General features: G+C 41.5%; 1 protein-coding gene across 8 annotated transcripts in view; it reads left to right on the plus strand.

The window, feature by feature from the left end:
* Positions 1 to 23,396, plus strand: part of AKAP7 (A-kinase anchoring protein 7) — a 130,949-nt gene that overhangs the window by 87,170 nt on the left and 20,383 nt on the right. For 3 of the 8 annotated variants that reach the window (XM_061130609.1, XM_061130611.1, XM_061130606.1), the window contains exon 8: positions 14,479 to 14,533. The exons of 4 other annotated variants lie outside the window; for them this stretch is intronic. In XM_061130609.1, coding sequence (XP_060986592.1) covers positions 14,479 to 14,533 — 55 coding nt within the window. Of the gene's footprint in view, positions 1 to 7,635; positions 8,019 to 14,478; positions 14,534 to 23,396 lie in introns of those variants that run through there. One more of the 8 variants, XM_061130614.1, reaches the window with a different exon arrangement.

Consider the following 23,396-nt stretch of genomic DNA (forward strand, 5'->3'; position numbering starts at 1 on the left):
AAACCCCAGTAAGTTGAGAACTATAAAACCAAATTTTGTGTTGTTTACACTATTAAACTACAAATAAACTCATTACTTATTGGTTAGCTTTTTGAAATTTTTTTTTCTTCCCATGAAGGATGTTTCTTTCTCTCTGAAAGGTGCATGGCATTAGAGGATTAAAGGCACTTGAATGAGAAAGTGGCCATGTCGGATAATACAAATACTGGCCAGCAGATTAAGTGTATTCTCTGCTCTTCTTTCTTTTTTTAAAATAGGTTTTAACATGCAAACATTGAACTTGCCTGTGAGTAAGTAACTCATGTCAGCTTTTGTGAATTCATTGTTAATGCCTGCAAAGAAGGACAGACTGTAAAACGTAGGCCTGAAGAGTATCTGTCTAGAGTAGATGACTGTTACAGGCCTCTGTCCCCGTGATGCTGCTTTGCCTTCAGAAAACTGCCGAGTAGGATTTACCACAATGTGAATTCGGGGCTTTCTCCTGCTCCCTTCATTGTGCTTACAGATGTGGGCCTCCTGCCCTCCTCTGATCCAGGCTTTCTCTCTCACCTACTCTGGCTGCTCCCCTCGACTCAAGAGTGACCCTCACCCCAAGAGCTGATGTGATTACCATGTCGGCACATGCTCAGTGCTTCATGAATAGTGCCTGGAATCAGGTAGATTTGATAAAACGGTGTCATATAAATTCAAGATGTCTGTGTATAAATACATGCTAACTTCTCAGCCTTCTCCCAGCCCTGCTGCTGTCTGTTCTCTGAGCAGGGAAATAGATCATCCGTCCTCATTTATTCTCACTACTAAGGAAAAGGCTTCAGCTACATCCACTGTTTAAGGTTGGGCCACATACGTAGAGAAGAACTGACTGGATGATAAGCATGGAGGAGGCATTTGAAAGTTGGCGCTTGGCAGGCATGCGTCCACAGAGGTGGGGAAGGACACTGGGATTGACAAGGAAGGGCTTTTGTGCAGCGCCGATTGTTTCCTCTCCTTTCCCAAATGCACATATGCTGCATATGGTATGTTTTCCACACATATGAAAAAACACTTTCTCTTTCCAATTACATACTGAAATTGTAGAGCCTGTGGCAGTTTGAAATACCTATAACTTGCAGTTTTTTAGAAAAACAGCTAAAGTGCTGTAGAGAGAAGTTAAAAGGTCTTTGTTGAAAATATGACTAAGCAGGAATAATGGTGAAAAAGAATCCTTGGCTCCCAAGTTTCAGTTAGGTTAAGGTTCTTTTTACCTTGACCTAATTTAAAGGTAATTTAAAAGGACTTCACCAGTGAGGTTTACAGATCATCCGTAAGGCTTTTCAGTTATAATTTTTCAGTCTTTTTCCCTTGCAGACAGATACTCATGAGAACAGGTTTCAAACATCGATATATAATGTAGTTTTGGAATCTTGCCCTTTGGGTACAGAATGACGACACAGATGCAGCATGATTGAAAAATGGAAGCACATCTGTGTGATAGATATATGCTTACTGTGGATTGATTATTGAAAACTGAACTTGGGTTTTACGGGAACATAGAGAAACAAAACAGTATTGAGTAAGTCCATCCAGCTTTTTCAAGCCCAGATTAGCTGGTTTTTTTTTTGGTACCCTGATGTCAACATAAAAGATTGTGATATATTCCAAAACATCCCAATTTTCGTGAATTGTATTTCCATCAATTGTCAAGCACTTCTTGAACTTATGTACCTTTTCACTGAAATGGTGACATTTCTTGGCATAACAGTTTCCATAAGCGTGCTACCTCTTTTATAAGGAAGTCTTCCGGAAGTGTGTCTTCTATGCTTAAAGGCACATCTCCTAAGGCTTGGTTCCAGAATTTGGAGGGCTAAAGCATTTCCCCCCCTTGTTTACACTTCATGATTTTATGTTCTCTTTGTCTCCATTCTTCTGAATAAAGGAACATTTACCTTTTATTTTCTTTCTCATTTGTTTCTATAAGTTGTTAAACTCAGATTTCCTTTCTTAATGAACTGGGAGTCTCAGAAGAATTGGTCATTTCTACAGTTTTATAGAGTCAAAATATTACAGTGAGGTTTTTTTCTTTATCTTGAGTCAGACTTCTGTAGCAAGGTTGCTCAGAAATCCACATATACATGTTTTCAGTTATAGATAGAACATAAAGCCAAACAATGACACAGAGAATAGTCTTTGGTCATAGTTAAGAATTATGTTTTTCATTGGAGACAGTAATCAGAGCTGATATTTCAAAGCACATGAAGAAGAGACAGCTGCCACCCCCTCATACTTTTAGTTGAATTCCTGCCATTGTCACCATTATAATAAAAATTCAAACAGCTGTAGCTGATATGGGCGACTGTCTTCACCATGGTTGGTTTGTAGCCAGGCCTGTGAGAAAAAATAACTTGAAAAGGTTATGTTTTTAAATGTATGAACATGAAATCATAGCAGATACTTTTTATCATTGACGTTAAACTTCTTTTTTTAATCTAGTTATGGTAGATCTCTATATATTATTGAAAGGAGTCTGTTTAACCCTTTAATAAAACCCCACTAATATTTTTGGGGATCCCTTGTGAATGGTCTGAGTTTCTCTCTTTTCCTGGAAGATGAATGCTTCCTGGGGTCATTCTGGTGCCTGTGTTCTTCATTGAGTCATTTTCCGAAGGCATGGCAGGCAGCAGGGCCAGGCTCCAGCTCCAATAAGGAATCTGTCTTTAGGTCCTTTGTTTTAAAATAGGATTATATTACTCTTGCACCATTAATAAAAGGATTTGGTGACAAAACATAAGAAACCAAGGCATTTAAAACATACTGCCATAGAGCTTGGTTAGATAACTATTTTTCTGAACATTATTCTGAATTTGTAAGAGGTTTCATAAAGTATTTGCACTGGCCAAAAAGTTTTTCCATGAGATGTTATGTAAAAGCCTGAATGAGCTTTCTGGCCAACCCAATATATACCTGATACTACACACAAATTATATTAAGTAACATGGTACTCTGCAATGAGATGCTCAGGGCTTATGCCTCCAGACAAATTGAGTCCAGATCCCATTGTTGTCAGATGCTCTCGGGAAGATTTTGGCCAAGTTACTTTTCTGAACTTTTTTCTGCAGTTTTTTCACCTGTGCAATGGGGTTAGTATTAATAGTAGCTACCTCAGAGCTGCAGTGAAGATTAAGTGAGTGAGTAAATGTAAAGCACTTAACATGTGCCTGGCAGGTGTCCAGGAAGTGTTAGTGATGATTTATTTTATTTTTTCAAATTTATTTTTAATTGGAGGATAATTGCCTTACATTGTCGTGTTGATTTCTGCCATACAACAGTGCAAATCAGCCATGTGTTAGTGGCTTAGTCATATCTGACTCTTTGCAACCCCATGGACTGTAGCTCGCCAAACCCCTCTGTCCATAAGTCCATAAATCCCCTCCTTCCTGAGCCTCCCCCGACTCCCCCGTCCCAGCCTCTGGTCCATCACAGGGTGCTGGGCTGAGCTCCTCGAGCCGTGCGGCCGCTTCCCACAGCTCTCTCTCTTAGACTCAGGAATGTATGCATCTCAGTGCCACTCTCTCGGGTCATCTCACCCCCTCCTTCCCCACTATGCCCACCAGTCTCTTCTCTACATCTGCGTCTCTGTTCCTGTCCTGCAAATAGGCTCATCAGTACCATTTTTCTGCATTCTCTATATATGCATTAATATACACATTTGTTTTTCTCTCTCTGACTTACTCTATATGACATGCTCTAGGTTTGTCCACATCACTAGAACTGACTCAGATTTGTTCCTTTTTATGGCTGAGCAGTATTCCATTGTGTATATGTACCACAGCTTCTTTATCCATTCATCTCTCCATGGACATCTAGGTTGCTTCCGTGTTCTGGCTGTTGTAAATCGTGCTGCAGTGAACATTGGGATACACGTGTCTTTTTCAGTTAGTGGTTTTCTCAGGATGTAAGCCCAGTAGTGGGATTGCTCGGTCATATGGTGGTTTTATTCCTAGCTTTTTAAAGGAATCTCCATACTGTTTTCCATGGTGGTTGTATCAATTTACATTCCCACCAACAATGCAAGAGGGTTCCCTTTTCTTCACATCCTCTCCAGCATTTATTGTAGATTTTTTGATAATGACCATTCTGACAGATATGACACCTCATGTAGTTTTGATTTGCATTTCTCAAATAATAAACAGTGTGGAGCATCTTTTCATGTGTTTGTTGGCCATCTGTATGTCTTCTTCGGAGAAATGTCTGTTTAGGTCTTCTGCCCATTTTTTGATTGGGTTTGTTTCTTCTGATATCGAGCTGCATGAGCTGCTTGTATATTTTGGAGATTGACCCTCTGTCAGTTGCTCTTTTTGCCATTATTTTCTCCCATTTTGAAGGTTGTCTTTTCATCTTGTTTATAGCTTCCTTTGCTGCTAGTGATTATTTTAAATTTTAAATTACCACTTGACTGTTTTTGTGAGTTAGGGAACAGTGAGGTATGGCAGAAAGTGAAGAAGAACTAGAGAGCCTCTTGATGAAAGTTAAAGAGGAGAGTGAAAAAGTTGGCTTAAAACTCAACATTCAGAAAACTAAGATCATGGCATCTGCTCCCATCCCTTCATGGCAGATAGATGGGGAAACAGTGGAAACAGTGTCAGACTTTATTTTGGGGGCTCGAAAATCACCACAAATGGTGACTGCAGCCATGAAATTAAAAGCTTGCTCCTTGAAAGAAAAGCTATGACCAACCTAGACAGCATATTAAAAAGCAGAGACATTATTTTGCCAACAAAGTTCCATCTAGTCAAAGCTATGGTTTTTCCAGCAGTCATGTATGGATATGAGACTTGGACTATAAAGAAAGCTGAGTGCCAAAGAATTGATGCTTTTGAACTGTGGTGTTAGAGAACACTCTTGAGAGTACCTTGGACAGCAAGGAGATCCAGTCCATCGTAAAGGAAATCAGTCCTGAATATTCATTGGAAGGACTGATGTTGAAGCTGAAACTCCAATACTTTGGCCATCTGATGGGAAGAACTGACTCACTGGAAAAGACCCTGATGCTGGGAAAGATTGAAGGCGGGAGGAGAAGGGGACAACAGAGGATAAGATGATTAGATGACATCACTGACTCAATGGACATGAGTTTGAGTAAAACTCCAGGAGTTGGTGATGGACAGGGAGGCCTGGTGTGCTGCAGTCCATGGGGTCGCAAAGACATGACTGAGTGAGTGAACTGAACTGAGGTGGGGCTTCCACCTTAAACTATTCAACTTAATTACATACTGTTGTATTCCCAAATAATTGGGTAAAATATGACTACTTTCAAGATCCTTCTGCATGATACTTATTCACATTTGGGAGGGGGGCATGGAATGGCAGTGGGAAAAATTCTATTTTTTGACCAGAACTTCATATATATATGAAATAGTTTGTTTCTTAAATGAAAAAATCCAGACACATGAAGTTATTAGTTATTTTGAATTAAAAATTTATGTATATGAAAGCTCTTATGAAATCTATAGGAGTGAAATCACATTTAATTTTATGTTGAAGGAATCATCTTTATTGAAAAAACTCACAACTATGCAGTGTGAAAACCATTCTTAGAAATCCCAAGCTCAGTCAATTCAGTCGCTCAGTCATGTCCGACTCTTGAGACCCCAAGGACTGCAACACGCCAGGTTTCCCTGTCCATCACCAACTCCCGGAGCCTACTCGAACTCATGTCAGTCATTTGGTGATGCCATCCAACCATCTCATCCTCTGTCGTCCCCTTCTCCTTCCACCTTCAGTCTTTCCCAGCATCAGGGTCTTTTCCAGGGAGTCAGTTCTTCACATCAGGTGGCCAAAGTATTGCAGTTTCAGCTTCAGCATCAGTCCTTCCAATGAATATTCAGGACTGATTTCCTTTAGGATGGACTGATTGGAGCTACAAGTAGCCATAAACCTACAGTGTGAAATTGCAACCTTTTAGAACTGAGAAAAACCTTAGTGACCTTGAGCACAGACTCCATCCCCTCTTTGAGGTTAAACGATGTGCTAATTATTTGCACAATTATAAGCCAGTTTTAAAATTTCTTTCTTGAGTTTCTCAGTAGTTTTCTAATCTTTTATTATGCTTAATTCACTTTTAATACTTATGGGGAAAAAAAGCTTCTAACATTTTATAACTCCATCCCTTCCTCCCCCACCCCCCTCTTTGGATTGCAGGACATCCTGGGATACACACTATTACTTAGCTAACAATACATTTTATAGGTTTCATTCTTAATTGTACGTTTTCAGTAGTAGTGCCAACAGGGACTAATTAATAAAGTCGAGTTGGTAGAATTCATCACAGGACGTTATCCCCTGGAGGTTGCATTGGCGTGAGGGGGCTCCTTTCTTGGACGTGACAGGTGTAAGCAGTAACTCAAGCTGGCAGCTAGAGGGCGCCAGAATTGGGCGAGCCGGAGGTGAGATTGCTCGCTGGTGCTGGAGAATTGGGAGAGGCGGAGGTGAGATTGTAGCTGGTGCTGGAAAGACTGAGATGTTCAGTCTGTTCTCTTTTCTCCCTCCTCCCGAACACCACCTACTCTGCAATAACAAATTAAAATTTTATAGTGAGTTTACCACATTTACAGATGAAGATATCAAAACTCAGACAGAGAGGTCAGCGTTTCAGAACTGTTAATACCGGACGGATCTGAGATTCAGACCTCTGGCTTTTTATGTGTAAAGGTTCTATCCCTACACCCGTGCCAGGATTAGGGGATGCCAGGAGTTACTCATGTTCCTCAGTGAAGTGCGTTCTCTACGGATGTTTCTTTAACACACAAAGTAATGCTTAGGATTTAGAAAATAGGTTTTTTTTTTTCCTCTTCCAGACTGTATACTCTTTTTCTTCAGATGAGTAGGAAAACAGACACACTGCATTCAAAACCAGGGAAATTTTCATCATCACCCACTGCCTTCTTCCAGTGCCCGGTGACCGCGTGTGAGTGCCTAGCTGGAAAGTCGAGGAATAGAGTTTAAGAATTTGGGTGGTATTCCTGGCACCATGAGTAGTCTTTCCTTCCCATGGTGTTGCAAGATAAAGCTCTTCCCTATACACGATAACAGATTTGGAACGATTACATGAAGTTCAAAATATATCGTGTCTGGAAATCAGCTGTTTTGCCATCCCTGAATTTGCTTAACCCCCTTAACCACGTAGTGTTTTTATTCAGAAAAGATGCTATTATTGCTGATCTTTTTCTCCGTGATTTGGGGCATTTTCTGGGCTACTGACATTGGTGCTCTAATTTAAAAATTCATGGTATTGATTTACTGCTTTAGTAGAGAAACACAGCAGTGTTTAAAAAAGCAGATATTTAAACGATAAACTGTAAAGTGCAGATGACAATTGATGGTCTCTTTTATACCCCTCCTCCTCTTCGCCATTTCTACCCTTCTTGCAGCTTGAAGTTCCTGGTACTCCAACTTGTGTTTTCTGTCGTTCTGCGAAGTCAGGTTCCCTGTTTGTGAAACAAAGAAATAAAAATTTCCTGGGGATAAAAGAAAGCTCTTCCTCTTTAAGTAGCAGACAGAATATACGGTCCCCCCCTCCCCCTTTGAATTTCCCGTGTAATCACTGTCTCTGTCTGCAGGAGAAAGGACTCCTTGTGGTTTGTTCTCCACTATCTTCCTTAGAGACGTATCTGCAGAGCCGCGCAGCGCACGTGGCACTCATCTCAGGGCGAGAGCTCCCAGTTTTCGGAGAATTAGGCGATCGTAGGGCCGCGTCTTTCCCCGAAAGCCAGCCGCGTATCAGCTGCGTGGGGCCGGGGCCCGGGGAGGTGGAGCCTGTCCGCTCCCGGCGGCTGCGAGTGCCCGCTCGTCGGAGAGCATCCCCGCCGCCTGCTCTGGTGCTGCTCCGAGGGGTGGAGGAGGCAGGGTGTGCTCGCGGACCCTGGGATAGACCGCAGCTGCTCCTTGGGGAGCACGGGGAGAAGACCGGCAGGCGGGAGAGCGCGCCAGTGCCATGGGCCAACTCTGCTGCTTCCCTTTCTCAAGAGACGAGGAGAAAATCAGTAAGTGGGGTTTGCACTGTGCTGAATCCTGAGTGCTTGGCTATTTAGAGTGACTGTCTTCTTCTGGGTAGTGGGCTTTTTTTCTCCCCCTTATGGGAAACAGGAGAATAAGGAGCTGTGATTTTTCATGTGTATTTCTTAAAAAGGTGGGTAGGTGTATAGTTAATAATTAACTGTCAGAGTACAGTCACTCAATGAATAGGGCTGTGTCAAAGATCTAGAATTTCATCTTCCTTCTGTTGGTATTTTACAGCTTATTTTAATCACACTGGCTAGAGTCTTAGTTTTGAGTTTGTCTGCATGTCACTGCCTGCAATTTGACAAATTATACAGGCCAGACTTCATTTGTGTTCTCTGACATGGAGATATTTTCAGAGCAGTGCTCAATAATAACATATAGAAAAGTAAAGCTGGCTCGAAAATGACATGGGTTATACATTTGCAGATATTTTCGTGTGTCCTCTGCTTTGTTCTCTGTGGAGGGAATTTGGGTGTAACTGTAAGATCCCTCCAGATGAGGGATGTAACTTTGACTTCTGCCAAAAACCTCACTGAATATTCTTAAACTGATGTCGGTCAGGTTCCACCTCTGCTTATGACCCAGAAAACAGAACTTAAAGTGATGACATTTGCACTGAAATGTTTTCCTCCTTGACTTAAGTGTATTCACTTACATTTCAACTTTGTTAAAAACAGTACCCACATTGTAATTAACATCCCGAATAGATTTGCCTTACACTAGTTACCCCCAAGTACTGAATTTTTACTTCTTTTTCAGTAAAAATGTTCACAGACGTGCTTATTAAAGTTTGCAGCCACATTTCTCTTACATCAGTGCTTTATTGAAATTTAAATAGGTCAACAGAATCTCTCAATATCAAATTCAAATACTCAAAGATTCACATCTGGCTTTTATTTCCTGTTCCTCAGGAAACTAGCCAGAGACAGGTTTAAAAGTAATGAATACATATCTTATACCTATGCACTTGGGAAAATAAGCCAGGTTGGACAAGAAATCTTCTGGGAATGCTTTGGAATAAATGTTAGGAGACTTCAGAGTATTTGCTTATTAACAAGAGTCCACAGCTGCGCTCTAAATTTTACTGGTGAAAATGATACTCTGTAGTATACAGTGGTCCTGGGCTGAAAACCTGACCTGACTTTACAACAGAGTTGTTCATTTCCTGACAATGGGCACTGATACTCATTCGGCACCATGAAGCTTTTCAGATGTTTGTCGGAATGATCCATTTGTATACCTGAGGGTTTTGGTTGGTTGATTGATTCCTCGAGGTAGATCTGCCTAGGAAAAACCTTGGTCTGGACAGATGTAGGCAGAGGGAATTCTCTCCTTCCCCCACTTCCTCGTCCACTGTTCCAGGTTTTCCTGGAGTTCCTGCTTGCCTTGTATTCTCTTTTCCTGTCGGGGAGCAGCCTTCTCTTCTCTAATGCTGAAGCCAGGCTTTACCTTGATGAGGAATTTGCTCTCACCTGGCACCCTGGGAATGCAAAGTCTTTTGTTTTACATACAGCACCTCTCAATATTGATCAACAGGAAGTGCTTTGGGGGGCTTCCTTTCTCAAGTTACAAAATTTTAAAAAGGAAATGAAGACCAGACACTGTATCTGACCTGACGTTCAAGTCCCAACGTGCAGATTATGGTTAGAGCCAAAGCATTTGTGCCCCCTGTCCTCTCATTCATGCCTGCCGGCCCCTGGATCGTCCCCATTCTCTCCCCATTTTTCTTTCATCTGTCTTTGATTTTGTCATTGCTTCACTGTTTTCTTCATGCTCTATTCACATACCCCATCAGCTGTTGCCTGGTGTGTTTAATTTCTTTGCTACAGGGTGGTCTAAAGAGAAGGTTCTCTGCCAGGCACTGCTATGCTGATGGTCTACCGGTACTTAAAAAGGGGACTTGCAAAAAAAGGCAGAGAAATCCTTAGCCAGCATGCTTCAAGAAACATGTAAATTAGCACTAGCATAAATATGCAGTTCATAAGTTGTGTTGATTGCATGTAAAAGAACCCATATTAGATGTTTGGGAGGGCCCGATCTTGCTACGGGATTGTGCAGTAAGCTTCTGGGTCTTTCTCATTTTTATGAGCCCACCTAGTAGCCTTGTTAGCCTGCTCTGAGCCGTATGCTCAGTGAGGCCCTCCAAGGAGCAGAGCACCAGAGTGCTTATGCCCACACCCTTCTGGTTCCATTGTAAAGGGTGATGGCCCCAGAATGTACCTTCTGAGAGCAGCTTGAATGAAGAATTAAATGAGTTTTTGGTAAATGTTTACATTTGTGGTTGTCGTTCCCAAAACACAGGCGAGTTGGAAAGCCCATCCTCTATAGCCCTGCAGAGATGCAGAAGGGAGGGACCCAGCTGGCCAAGTGGTAAGAGTCAAACGGTCCCTCTCCCCTCCTGCTGCTGTTTGTCCTTGGTGCTAGAGAGAAAGTATTCTCATCTCATTGATTTGTTAGTGCTACTATTTTAATCAAGCAAAATGATTAAAAAAAAAAAACTTGTACAAGGGCTATGTTTGTGTGAAAAGTTAACTATATGCACAGCCAGAAATCTTGATAATGGGGTGAGTAGTCAAATATAGTAGAACTCATCATGGTTTTTTTTTTTTTCAGTAAATGCAGCACAAAGCAGCTAGACCGTTTTTGTTTAAAGCCCGGCAGTGGAACATTTTCTCAAACTGTTTACTTTTTGGCCACAGTAGGTAGAATACACTGACAATAAATGCATGTTTCTTGGAAGATTAAGCATTTTCTCTTGCTACACAGGGCCATACTTACCATGAAACATTTCTGCAGATGTTGTAGGATTAATCAATCTTGTAAATAGTCTCTGATGAAGTTTTTGCTGAAATCTTTTATAGTACTTGTGTTCTTTGAATTTTACCTCCTTGTCTCATAGTGAGCTTCCTGAAGGGACTGTTCTTGAACAGGAATACAAGCTTACTGGCCCCTGCCGTTTGTCAGTCTCACTAAAAAACCTGAAAAGGAAGCTTTAATCACTATAAGAGCTACCCCTGTAGCTAATTCAGAAGGTGTTTCACTTGTTCCTTTCCTGTTGCAGATTTTCCCATTTTGAAGTACATTTGCTTTATGTAGAATGAAACAGGGGAATGTCCATCCTGCGGTGATTTGCCAAAGTGACATGTGTTAGGCAAGGACAGAACAGCTAATGGTCGGGGGCAGTGACAGCTCAGTTACTTTCTAGCCCTGACCCTCTAGGATGCTGAAAATAAGAGCGTTCGTATGTGTTTCCGGGCTTCCCAGGTGGCGCAGTGGTAAAGAATCTGCCGGAGTAGGAAATGGCAACCCACTCCAGGATTCTTGCCTGGCAGAGGAGCCTGGGGGGCTGCAGTACATGGGGTTGCTTAGAGCTGGGCACGATTGAGCAGCTAAGCACATGTGTGCACACACACAGACACACAGAGACACAGATACACATACACAGAGACTCACACACAGACACACAGACGCACAGACACACAGGGACACAGATACACAGATACACACACAGACACACAGAGACACAGATACACACACACAGACACATATACATACACAGAGACACAGATACACAGACACACACAGACACACACACACACACATACACACAGAGACACAGATACACACACACAGACACACACAGATACACAGATAACACAGACACACAGACACACACACACACAGAGACACACAGACACACACAGATACACACACAGACACACACACACACAGAGACACACAGACACACACAGATACACACACAGACACAGATACACACACAGACACACACACACATACACACACACAGACACAGATACACAGACACACACACACAGACACAGATACACAGACACACACACAGACACACATACACACAGAGACACAGATACACACACAGACACACACACACAGACACACACACACAGACACACATACACACACATACACACAGAGACACAGATACACACATACAGACACACACAGAGACACAGACACACAGACACACACACAGACAGAGACACACAGACACACACAGATACACACACAGACACACAGACACAGACACACAGAGACACAGATACACACAGACACAAAAAGATACACAGATACACACACAGACACACACACACAGACACACACAGTATGTGTTTTAACAAGAAACATATCTTAATTTTGTAAGTATGTGTTTAAATAGTGCATAGACATTTTACTTTTTTTTTTTGATTAACTGGTTTATTTTTATTAAAGGATAGTTGATTTACAGTATTCATTTTCAGATATACAACAGTGATTCAATGTTTTATAGATTATGCTCCATTTAAAGCTATCACAAAATACTGGCTATATTCTCTGTGCTATACAATATATCCTTGCAGCTTATTTTATAATTTTTTTATGTAAGAGTAATTTGTACCTCTTAGTTCCCATTCTTACCTTTTCTCTCCTTCCCCTTTCCCACTGGCAACATCTTCCGCAGAGCAAAAGTTTCAATTCTGATGAAGTCCAATGTATCAGGTTTTCCTTTCATGGGTTGTGCTTTCAGGGTCAAGTCCAAACAAGAATGTTTTGCTTAGCCCTAAACCTTACAGGGCTTCCCAGGTGGCACAGTGGTAAAGAACCCACCTGCCAACACAGGAGACGCAGGAAACTCAGGTTCGATCCTTGGGCTGGGGAGATCCCCTGGAGGAAGAAATGGCAACCCACTCCAGTATTCAGTTCAGTTCAGTCTCTCAGTTATGTCCAACTCTTTGCGAGCCCATGGACTGCAGCACGCCAGGCTTCCCTGTCTTTCACTATCTCCCAGAGCTTGCTCAAACTCATGTCCATTGAGTTGGTGATGCCATCCAACCATCTCATCCTCTGTCGTCCCCTTCTCCTGCCTTCAATCTTTCCCAGCATCAGCGTCTTTTCCAATGAGTCAGTTCTTCACATCAGGTGGCTAATGTATTGGAGCTTCAGCTTAAGTACCAGTCCTTCCAATGAATATTCAGGGCCGATTTCCTTCAGGATTATTGCCTAGTTTAAAACCCTCAAAGGTGAGGAAACTGAAGCCCAGTGGTTTTGCAGGAACAAACAGCGGCTTCATTCCAGAGCCAGACTTATATATGAAATATGTTTCAGTACAGTCATTCTGTGTTCAGTTCAGCCACTCAGTCATGTCTGACTCTTTGCAACCCCATGGACTGCAGCACGCCAGGCTTCCCTGTCCATCACCAACTCCCAGAGCTTGCTGAAACTCATGTTGATTGAGTCAGTGATGCCATCCTTTCATTTCATCCTGTTTCCCCCTTCTCCTTCTGCCCTCAGTCTTTCTCAGCATCAGGGTCTTTTCCAATGAATCAACTCTTTGCAAAAGAGGTGACCAAAATATTGGAGCTTCAGGTCAATATCAGTGAGTATTGAGGGTTGATTTCCTTTAGGATTGACTGGTTTGATCTCCTTGCCGTCCAAGAGACTCTCAAGAGTCTTCTCTAACACCACAGTTCAAAAGCATGAATTCTTTGGTGCTTAGCTTCCTTTATGGTCCAACTTGCACATCCATACATGACTACTGGAAAAACCATAGCTTTGACTAGATGGACTTTTGTTGGCAAAGTAATGCTGACAAATAACTGAGTCTTTCTGTGTGGGATGAGTTAAACATATCATTTGTACTATTTTATAAATTTGAGTCAAATCTGAAGATAGTTTGTTTCTGATGATTTGGGATTTGATTATCAGCTCATTATAGACCCAGTAAATCTCTGCAATGAATGAGACCGTACTATACAACTGTAGTCATCTTAGATGTCGGCCTGGAGACTCTGTTTTTATTTCCATCATGGCCAGGAAGGGAAGAAAGGGACTCAGGATTTCGGGCCTTTAGTTGTTGAGCAGCCTTACGGCATTTATCTGTGTAGCTGCCCTTCCTTTGGGGGACTCCCTCCCCTTCTCTGGGGGGGTCTGTCCATCATGACATTAGGCTTCCTTGCCCTGGGACATGTGGACATGTTCGAGGGACATGTGGTCCACGCGGAGTTGACCAGAGTCTTTCTTAAGAGTTGATGAAGGATCTGTCTTCCTTTTGGGTTGTGACTGAAAGGGATGTAAGCACAAGATTGCTAGCTGATAGGGAGTTAGGGGGAATCTTCCTGAGAGTGAAGCACGGAAGAAAGAGGCCAGAGAAGGAGAGAGAAAAAGAGACAGTCCTGATGGTATTGTTTGAGTCTCTGAGCTCAGCTGTGACTAAGACCTGTATTTTGTGAAGCAATAAATCCTTCCCCTGTTTTTCTGTTTAACTTTCTTGGGTTAAATTATCACCTGCAACCAAAAGGCTTCCGATATATTCTGGAAGATACTGAGTGTGTCTCAGAGTACATCCATTCTGGAACAGATGTTTCTAAACCTGGTGAAGAAGCCAGAAGTCTTTGATTTCTTATGAACTTTCATGTTCCATTTTAGTGGCAATGAAATTTATGGGAGCTGTTAGGAGGAGTAATTCAGCTCACTTCACCTGGTAAGTACTGTTGAGCACATCCCATTTGGAATGCTTTGAGCCAAGTGTTAGGAAGAGACAATGATGATGCATGGTCCTTATTGTTGGAGGATTCCTTCTTAAAATTCATTTGATTCTTTAAAAAGAGATGTGTTGGGTTCCAGTATTTATCATGCCCTGAAGGGAGAATGTTGGGGATGAAAGATCATGATGCTCTCCGTCTAACAAGCAAAGTCACACCCATTCATTTCAGGGAAGTTATCAGCCAAGTCCAGTGAAAGTGAGTTAATTACCACCCAGAGTAGAAGTTACCTCAAGCCCTTATCACAGGCAGTGGTTACAGCGTGACTGAGGCAATCACAGTTTCTACAACAGACACTTTAGCAAATGTAGTTTTCCTTAACAAACGTTTATAATGTCAAAGGTACAAGTTAGCAGACCTTGGAACTACAAAGCCAACCTTTCTGTCATAGAGTACTGTTGTTTGCCCTTAGCAAATAGTCATAGGCAAAAACTGAACTAGATGATGAAAATATAAAGAGTAAGTGTAGTTTTAATTATATAATGACCCATAAAGAATCAGTATAGTCTATGCCAACTAGGATATAAATAATGTTAATTTTACTAAAGGCTGAGTCAAAGATATTTGAGGCTTACAATTTTCTGTTTCTGCACACTGTCCCCTGAAACTTATGACTTTAGTCAAGGACATTTGTTAACCTCAAACATGTATACATAAAAATTAGAGTGCTGGGAGAAAGTGGTGTAAACACAGGATGCTTTGAGTACATATTCCCAAGAAAGAACTCACCCAGTTGGTAAGAATCCGATGGAAAAGGGTGATTCACTTTTTTAATGCATCTCAGCAGCCTGTGTCCCCCTACCCGAACTTTGTGGTTAGATAGTTGGTGTTGGCATTTGCCATGTGAATTATACCAAGTTTCAATTTGATATCTTACATCTGACTGTTAGAGCAAAAATAAAATTCACACTTTCTAAGCATTTAAAATATTTAGCTAAATTTAGCTGTGAAGCTTAGCTTTTGAAGAGTTTTGATTGATGCTTATGATAACTAATAAACTGGCAAGCAGATGATCTGTTAATCTAAAACTTTCTATCTAGATCTGTAGCAGTCAGACCTTATTTAGAATTCTGACAATCAGGATTGTGTCCTGAGGAGGCCAGGATGGTGAGGAGGCTGGAAACCATATCATAAGAGGAAGGCTTACAGACTCCAGCTGCTTAGCTAGGATGGTCAATTAATTGTCTTAAAATATTTGGAGGATTCTTTAATGTGGAAGGGAAAGAAGATATTCTCTATGGCTTCAGGGTGGTAGAACTAAGACGGTGAGTGTTCATTTTAACTCATTTTCTTTTGGTGATTTTAGGAGTCAAATGGTGAAGCTACATTAAACCCAGTAGTATTCTAATTATATTTGCACAGCTCTTGTTTTAAATAATGAAAATACTGGAGTGAAGCCCTAAAGCAGAAAGAAGTTACAATCAGATTCTACCTTAATAATTCTTAATACGTTCCCTAAAAGAAGATAGTTTAAGGCAGAGTTTTCAGACTATTTTTAGCCATCAAACTTTTTCTTTAAAGTGAAGTAAAGTGAAGTCGCTCAGTCATGTCCAACTCTTTGTGACCCCATGGACTGTAGCTTACCAGGCTCCTCCATCCATGGTATTTTCCAGGCAAGAGTACTGGAGTGGGTTGCCATTTCCTTCTCCAGAGGATCTTCCCGACCCAGGGATCAAACTCAGGTCTCCTGCATTGTTGGCAGACACTTTACCATCTGAGCCACCAGGGAAGTCTTTCTTTAAATGGAAGACCAAAATTTTTATGAAAAAAAAAATGCCTCTTTATTAATTCATATTTTATAATGACTGTTAATGCCTATTTTAAATTAGTACCTTTAGGATCAACAAACTTGCTTTAAAATAGAAATAGACAACTTTGGGTTCTTGTCTAGATACATTGTTATCTTACCTAAGCACCACATAAAATACTGAATATTGAACTCCATAGTAATAGTGAGTGAAGAAGTGAGGTGAAGTGAAAGTCACTCAGTCACGTTGGACTCTTTGCGACCCCATGGACTATACAGTCCATGGAATTCTCTAGGCCGGAATGCTGGAGTGGGTAGCTGTTCCCTTCTCCAGGGAATATTCCCAACCCAGGGATCGAACCCAGGTCTCCTGCTTTGCAGGCAGATTCTTTACCAGCTGAGCTACAAGGGAAGCCCATTAATAGTGAGTGTTTGGTATCAATAAGTCCTAGAGGTAACAAGCCAAGGCATACTGTGTGTTGTATGATTGTCTTCATGAATGAAATTTTTATGAAAGCATTTTGTCCAGATTTACATCAATTTTAAATTAATTTTCTATAATATGGGTATAGTGAATTTAAGATAAAAATTCATTGTGATGCTGTTGTATACCCCCTACTGTGTAACATACACTATACTTCAATATAAAATTAGATACACAGATTTTTAGGCTTTATAAAGACAACCTAAAAAGATATGTAAAACTATATGAAATTTGAATATTAAATTTAAAATATATTAAACAAATTGTTTTATGAGGAAACAAGTTCATGAAATATGCAGTTTTAATTTTTTTTAAAAATCAGACTTCTAGCTGCTTTTAACTTTGTATCTGTTGTCTTTGTCATTCATGGCTTAGGCCTCTGTAAATACAACATTGTGGGGGGAAATAGTTTGTGTCAGGTAGGATCCAGTCAAGAAAATAGGAATTACACCAGTTATTTTAACAGAGTATTTTACACAGGGAATTAGTTAAACGTGTTTTGAAGGAACTTTTTAAAAAAAAAATTAGATTTGTTACAGTAATTCAGACTAATTATTAAAGATGTTTCTAAGGAAGATCCTCACCCAGATCAATTTAACTTTAAAACAGCAAGTTATTTTAGACTAATTTACAGTTTATGGAAATGTTTTAAAAATAATATGTTCTGTTGAAGTTTGTTAAGTATGTGTTCTGCAGTCTTTACTGTGATTTCTTTGGTGAATATTTCTTTTCCCTGCAGTTTTATTGAGATAAAATTGACATAATTTTGGCAAATATTTCTTTTAACCAGTTCACTTATTTGAAATTTAAAAAAAAATGTATTGGAGCATGGTTGATATACGATGCTGTGTTAGTTTCAGGTGTACGGCAAAGTATATCAGTTATACATACACATATACCCACTCATTTTTAAGATTCTTTTCCCTTACAGGCGAATACAGAAGATTGAGTAGAGTTCCCTGTGCTGTATAGTAGATTCTTATTAGTTATCTGTTTTATATGTAGTGTTATGAACATGTCAGTCTCAACCTCCTAATTTATCCTCCTGCCCCTGGTAACCATACATTTGTTTTCTATATCTGTGATTCTACTTTTGTTTCTTTTTTTTTTTTTTTTACTTTTGTTTTTTTTAAGGCTTTTCTCACATAGACTCATTTGAAATGAATGGTGTTCACATTCAGTACAGATATAGGGACAGGTTAGTGAGTTAGGTGGGAGCTTGCAGGTGGGGATGAGTGTTTAGGAGTGATCAGCTGTGTCCATGACTTTGGGGATTAAGGGGAACCAAAGGCTCAGATGCCAGGAGACAAGGCAGGCAGTAAACTGAAAACCTGAGGAATTCTTTCAGGGATCTGGGGAGCAGTCAGTCAGAGCAGAGATAGAGAAGGGCAGCAAAGAAAGCCAAGGCAGTGAGTGAGAGGCTAGAGGCTGGGAAGTCACAGGCTGCTGCGCTGAGTTGCTGGGTCGCGTCTGACCCTTTGCTGCCCTACAGACTGTGGCCCGCCAGGCTCCTCTGTCCATGGGGATTCTCCAGGCAAGAATACTGGAGTGGGTTGCCATGCCCTCCTCCAGGGGATCTTCTCAACCCAGGGATTGAACTTAGTTCTCCCGCATGTGGGTGGATTTTTCACTGGCTGAGCCACCAGGGAAACCCAAGAATACTGGAGTGGGTAGCCTATCCCTTTTCCAGGGGATCTTCCTGACCCAGGAATCGAACCGGAGTCTCCTGCATTCCAGGTGGATTCTTTACCAGCTGAACTACCCAGGCTGTCAAATACCTGAAGGTACTTTATGTCATAATACGTAGATTGCAGCGTCTCTGATACATACAGTGCCCTCTAGGCTCATGTAGCTTACAACCTGTATCTTCCCTGAGATTTCATATATGGGAATTAGACGAGAAGAACTTACTCTACTGGAATGGTGAACAGTGCTCCCCAGAGCTGCTGGAAGCCCTGTCCCCACTCAGTAGAGCCTGAGAAGGTGAGGACGCAGAGGTTGCCTGAAGCCACAGCCCCCACCAGCAAGCGAAGCCTGAGAGCATGAGCATGCAGAAGCTGAAAGAAGAGATGGAGAGACAGAAGGCTGACGGTGTCTCTAAGTCAGTCTCAAGGTCAGCTCTCCGCCTTTCTTGTTTGCATATGTGACCCAATTAATTTTCCCTTTTAATAAAAAAGAATAAATTTGCCTTCAAGTATGGGATACATGGTGGGGGCTGTGGCTTCAGGCAACCTCTGCATCCTCACCTTCTCAGGCTTTACTCAGTGGGGGCAGGACTTGTATCAGCTCTGGGGAGCATTTTTCAGCATTCCAGTAGAATAAGTTCTTCTCTTCTAATTCCCATATATAAAATCTAAGGGAAGACACAGGTTGTAAGCTACATGACCCTAGAGGGTGTTGAGCATATCAGAGACGTTTATGTATTATGTATTACGGCATAAAGTACCTTTGTATACTAAAAAATGTATCTTAAGAAAAATTTTTGAGCATTAGAAGTGAAGTATGTTGAGTAAGATACTTGAAAAAAATGCATACATGTATCATGTGATCCAGAGGTAGCCCTGGTAGACCAGCAGTCCCACTGGAACCATCTAGAATGTGAGATGGGCAATTAGCTGAAGGGGAGAAGTGAAGGGGCTGCTCTTCCCAGAAAGGCTGGAGGAATAGGCGAGGTTAGGGGGAGTGGATGTGGCCTGAGTCCTGTGGGAGCGGTCAGCAGTGGAGCAGTCACTCCGATCCTTAAAGGAACCAGATTTGCTCTTTCTTCTCTTGACAGGAGGAACTACCATGCTTCCCATTTCACTGAATCTCAGGAAGCTCAAATCCATTTCATGGCTCTCATGATCTGCCTTTCTGTGATCTTTATTTCCTTCTGTTCTTTACTTGCTACTGTAATTTATGTGTTTTCTTCATCCTGATTTTTTTTACTTGTAGTGGACCTTTTACTGTATTTTTTTTTTTTGCCATTAATTATCTCAAGTCCTTTGAGTATTAGACAATGAATGGATGGAAAGAAGCACTGTGATGGAAGGTACCTAATGGTTTCCACCAGGAAGATAAGAATGAAGCTGAGGCTGTGAAGGACTGTGACATCTACCACACGTGCATAACACGTGTTCTGATGTTGATATGTTCCTGGGAAGTTGTCTGTATACACTAAACTTGATGTGATTATTTTTATCCATTGTGATTTTCAAGTACAGAAAAATCACTCCTTTCAGTGCTTCCCTTTTAGTGTGGTGCATGAAGAAACGTAAATAGTTGCGGGAAATACAAAAGCACCACTCTTAGAATGGAAACAGGGTAGTCTTTCCCTTCTCCAGGGGATCTTCCCAATCCAGAGATTGAACCCAGGTCTCCCACATTGCAGGCGGATTCTTTACCAGCTGAGCCATAAGGGAAGCCCAAGAATACTGGAGTGGGCAGCCTATCCCTTCTCCAGCGGTCTTCTCCACCCTGGGATTGAACCAGGGTCTCCTGCTCTGCAGGTTGACTCTTTTCCAAACTGAGCTGTCAGGGAAGCCGTAATAGCTTAATAGAAACTTAAAACCATCTGTATCTTCTGTTTCAACTACTGTCTGTTTATAATAGTCTGCTTGAAGGCTTTTTATCAGATTCATGAGCAGTAGCCCTTCTCTTAGGAAGGAATGTTATTTAGTTGCAAAAGAATATGAATGTAAGCTATATAGAATGGTGCATACCTTTCTTATTTGCAGTCATTCCAATTGTATAAAGTGAATAGGTTGCTCACATCATATATGCTTATAGAGCCCTCAGCAGGGAGCTCATAAACAAATAGCCTTACAGCCTGATAAATTGAAGGAGGGGTGTAGTGTTGATTTCATTTAAATCAAAACTATAATTGTACCTAATTTTATTGAATAATGCAAGGGGAGCACTGTGCTAAAGGGAGCATGGTGCTAAGTGTTTTGTATTATTATCTCATTTAATTTTCACAGCCCTTTATTCTGGTACAGCACTACTGTTATTCCTGGTTTATAAATAAAGAAAATGACCCTTAGAGGGATTAAGCAAGTTTCACAGGCATACAGAGCGAGTGAATGGGGAAGTGAGAATTCCAGTCCAGGTGTTCTGACCCTGTAACTAAAAGGGAAGCATTCTAAGTATTTTCTGGTTGGAAGGCTCATTTTTAGAGCTAAAAATATCATAGAACATATCATAGGAACCATTTCTAGTTGCTAGATAGGGGACTTTCCTGGTGGCTTAGACAGCAAAGAATTTGCCTGCAACATGAGAGACCTGGGTTTGATCCCCGGGTTGAGAAGATCCCCTGGAGAAGGGAATGGCTACCCACTCCAGTATTCTTGCCTGGAGAATCCCATGGACAGTGGAGCCTGGTGGTCTATAGTCCGTGGGGTCACAAAGAGCAGGACATGACTGAGTGACTAACACTTTCACTTTCAGACATAAAGAAGCTTGGAGGTGTAATGGCAGAAGTGTGGTTTGAGTCACAAACTTGTCATTCTTTAGTTGTGTAGACTTGGTCAAGTCTCATGGCTTTTCTGATCCTTTGTGTTCAGAGTGGGGGTAAAATAGCAGTAACAATAGTAAGCTTTTGATTTAAATGTGTGAGGGAAAAAGCCAGGCACATAATAGGCAATTAATGTTAGGGTTTTTGTTATTATTATTATTACTAAAAGGATTCGTAACTACAGTTATTGCAGCCAGAGTTATATGCTGTGTGTCATGGAAACATTAAGTATGCAGAGTCTCGGGACTCATTATATAGGACTTTACTAGGTTTTAGAAGAAGCTGGTGATGCAGGAACTTGGCTCTTCAGCCTCTAACCTCCTGGGAGGAGACTCTAAGCAGTGGTGGTGGGGGCAGCTCTGCTTTCATCCTCAGAGAGGAGTGGTGATGTCGTGGAGATCATCTCTGGTCTCCTTCTTCCAAGCACCTTTTCGGTGCCTCGCTTCCCCAGGAGCATCAAGCTTGCCTTTGTGGGAGCTGGAGAGGGAGTCCAGTGATTGCCTTTTGTCCACCTCTGTACCGTGTGTATCTTTCTACCCAATTCCTGAAACTCCTTTGATTGGGAGCAGTTCTTCCCCATCTAGACATCAAGAGCTTGAGAAGCAGACCTCCACTGCTGGAAGAAATGAATTTTCCCTTACAGACCACCAGCGATCACTCAACAAGTTCACCTGCTCGTTTAACTTCCTGTAGTATGAATTTACACAGTCAGAGAACTTGATGAGTAGTAGATATCAGCAAAGAGTACTTAAATCATTTGATTTTTGTCTTTTTGGAAGCCTCTAGTAAATTCAGAGTCTTAGGTCACTGAGAAAAGAGAAGTATATCCTCAGTTACCTTTAGGATATGCTTTTATATTTACTTTTCTCAGCCATTATTTCTGAGGTTGAAGCAATCAATTTAGGAGTTCACTAAGCTTCATTTTTTAAAAAAATATAACAAGACCATGTGTAATGAACACAGGTGAGGGCTGTGGGGCTCAGGTGAGCGGGGGTGGTCAGAACTGTGCTGGTGGGGCTGGGGGAGCAGTGGTAATGCCTTTGGCACCCCACACCTCTCTGGAGGCTCACTCCGTCCCCCTCAGAGCCCCTCTGGAGTTCTGTGGGGACAGCAGAGCAGAATGACTTACCCCATTTCACAGTGGGGGAATCGTTCTTTTTGCTCAGAACTCGGTGTTTGGATCTGTGTTCTGCTTCTTTGTTTTAGTCATGCACCCAGAAGATGGCCAAGGATGACTGTGAATTGTCAATTTTCTCTTGATTTTGTTTTAACGGTTAACCATCTCGTCGTCACGTTTTCTTTGGCCTGGAAATGCTCTGTTTGAGCCAGCAGCATTGCTGGAATAACAGCCATTAGACTCAGTCCACAGTTTTCCCAGTGCTTATAAGCCAAATACATCATCCTGTGCATCTGGATTTCCTTGGTCAGACTTTGAAAATTAGGTTCTGGGAGCCATGAAAGGAAGACAACAGAGGCAATTTACTCCACTTTCTGTGTTGGCTAGTTGAATCATTAGATGGAAAAATTTTTAGCATGAAACATACTCTACATGATCATACCAAAAGCATTTGCTTTAAGATTGGGCAGTTAGCTGAGTTAAACAGAGCTAGGTTTTGAATCCTTTTAAAAAATCTGATTTCTTTCAAGCTGTGTGTGATATTTCAAGTATTTATGGTATTAAGACTTCCCAGGTGGCGTTAGTGGTGAAGAACCAGCCTGCCAATGCAGGAGACAGTGCAGGGTGCATTAGATCCCTGGGTCAGGATGATCCCTGGGTCGGGACGATTCCTTGGAGGAGGAAATGGTAACCCATTCCAGTATTCTTGCCTGGAGAATTCCATGGACAGAGGAGTCTGGCGGGCTACAGTCCATGGGGTCATAAAGAGCCGGACACGACTGAAGTGACTTAGCACGCATGGTGCTCTTGATCATATTGTAGTTAAGCCTAGGTTTTGTCCCTCTCACTAAGCTTAATGACTGGTTATTTGCATCAAGCCTAAAACAAAATGAAGCAAAATCACTAGTTAGTGGCATAGCTGATGTTTTCCTATAAAATAATAGAAATGTTCTCAGACCCAA

The sequence above is a fragment of the Dama dama genome, chromosome 26 (genome assembly GCF_033118175.1).
Source record: "Dama dama isolate Ldn47 chromosome 26, ASM3311817v1, whole genome shotgun sequence".
Classification (NCBI taxonomy): domain Eukaryota; kingdom Metazoa; phylum Chordata; class Mammalia; order Artiodactyla; family Cervidae; genus Dama; species Dama dama.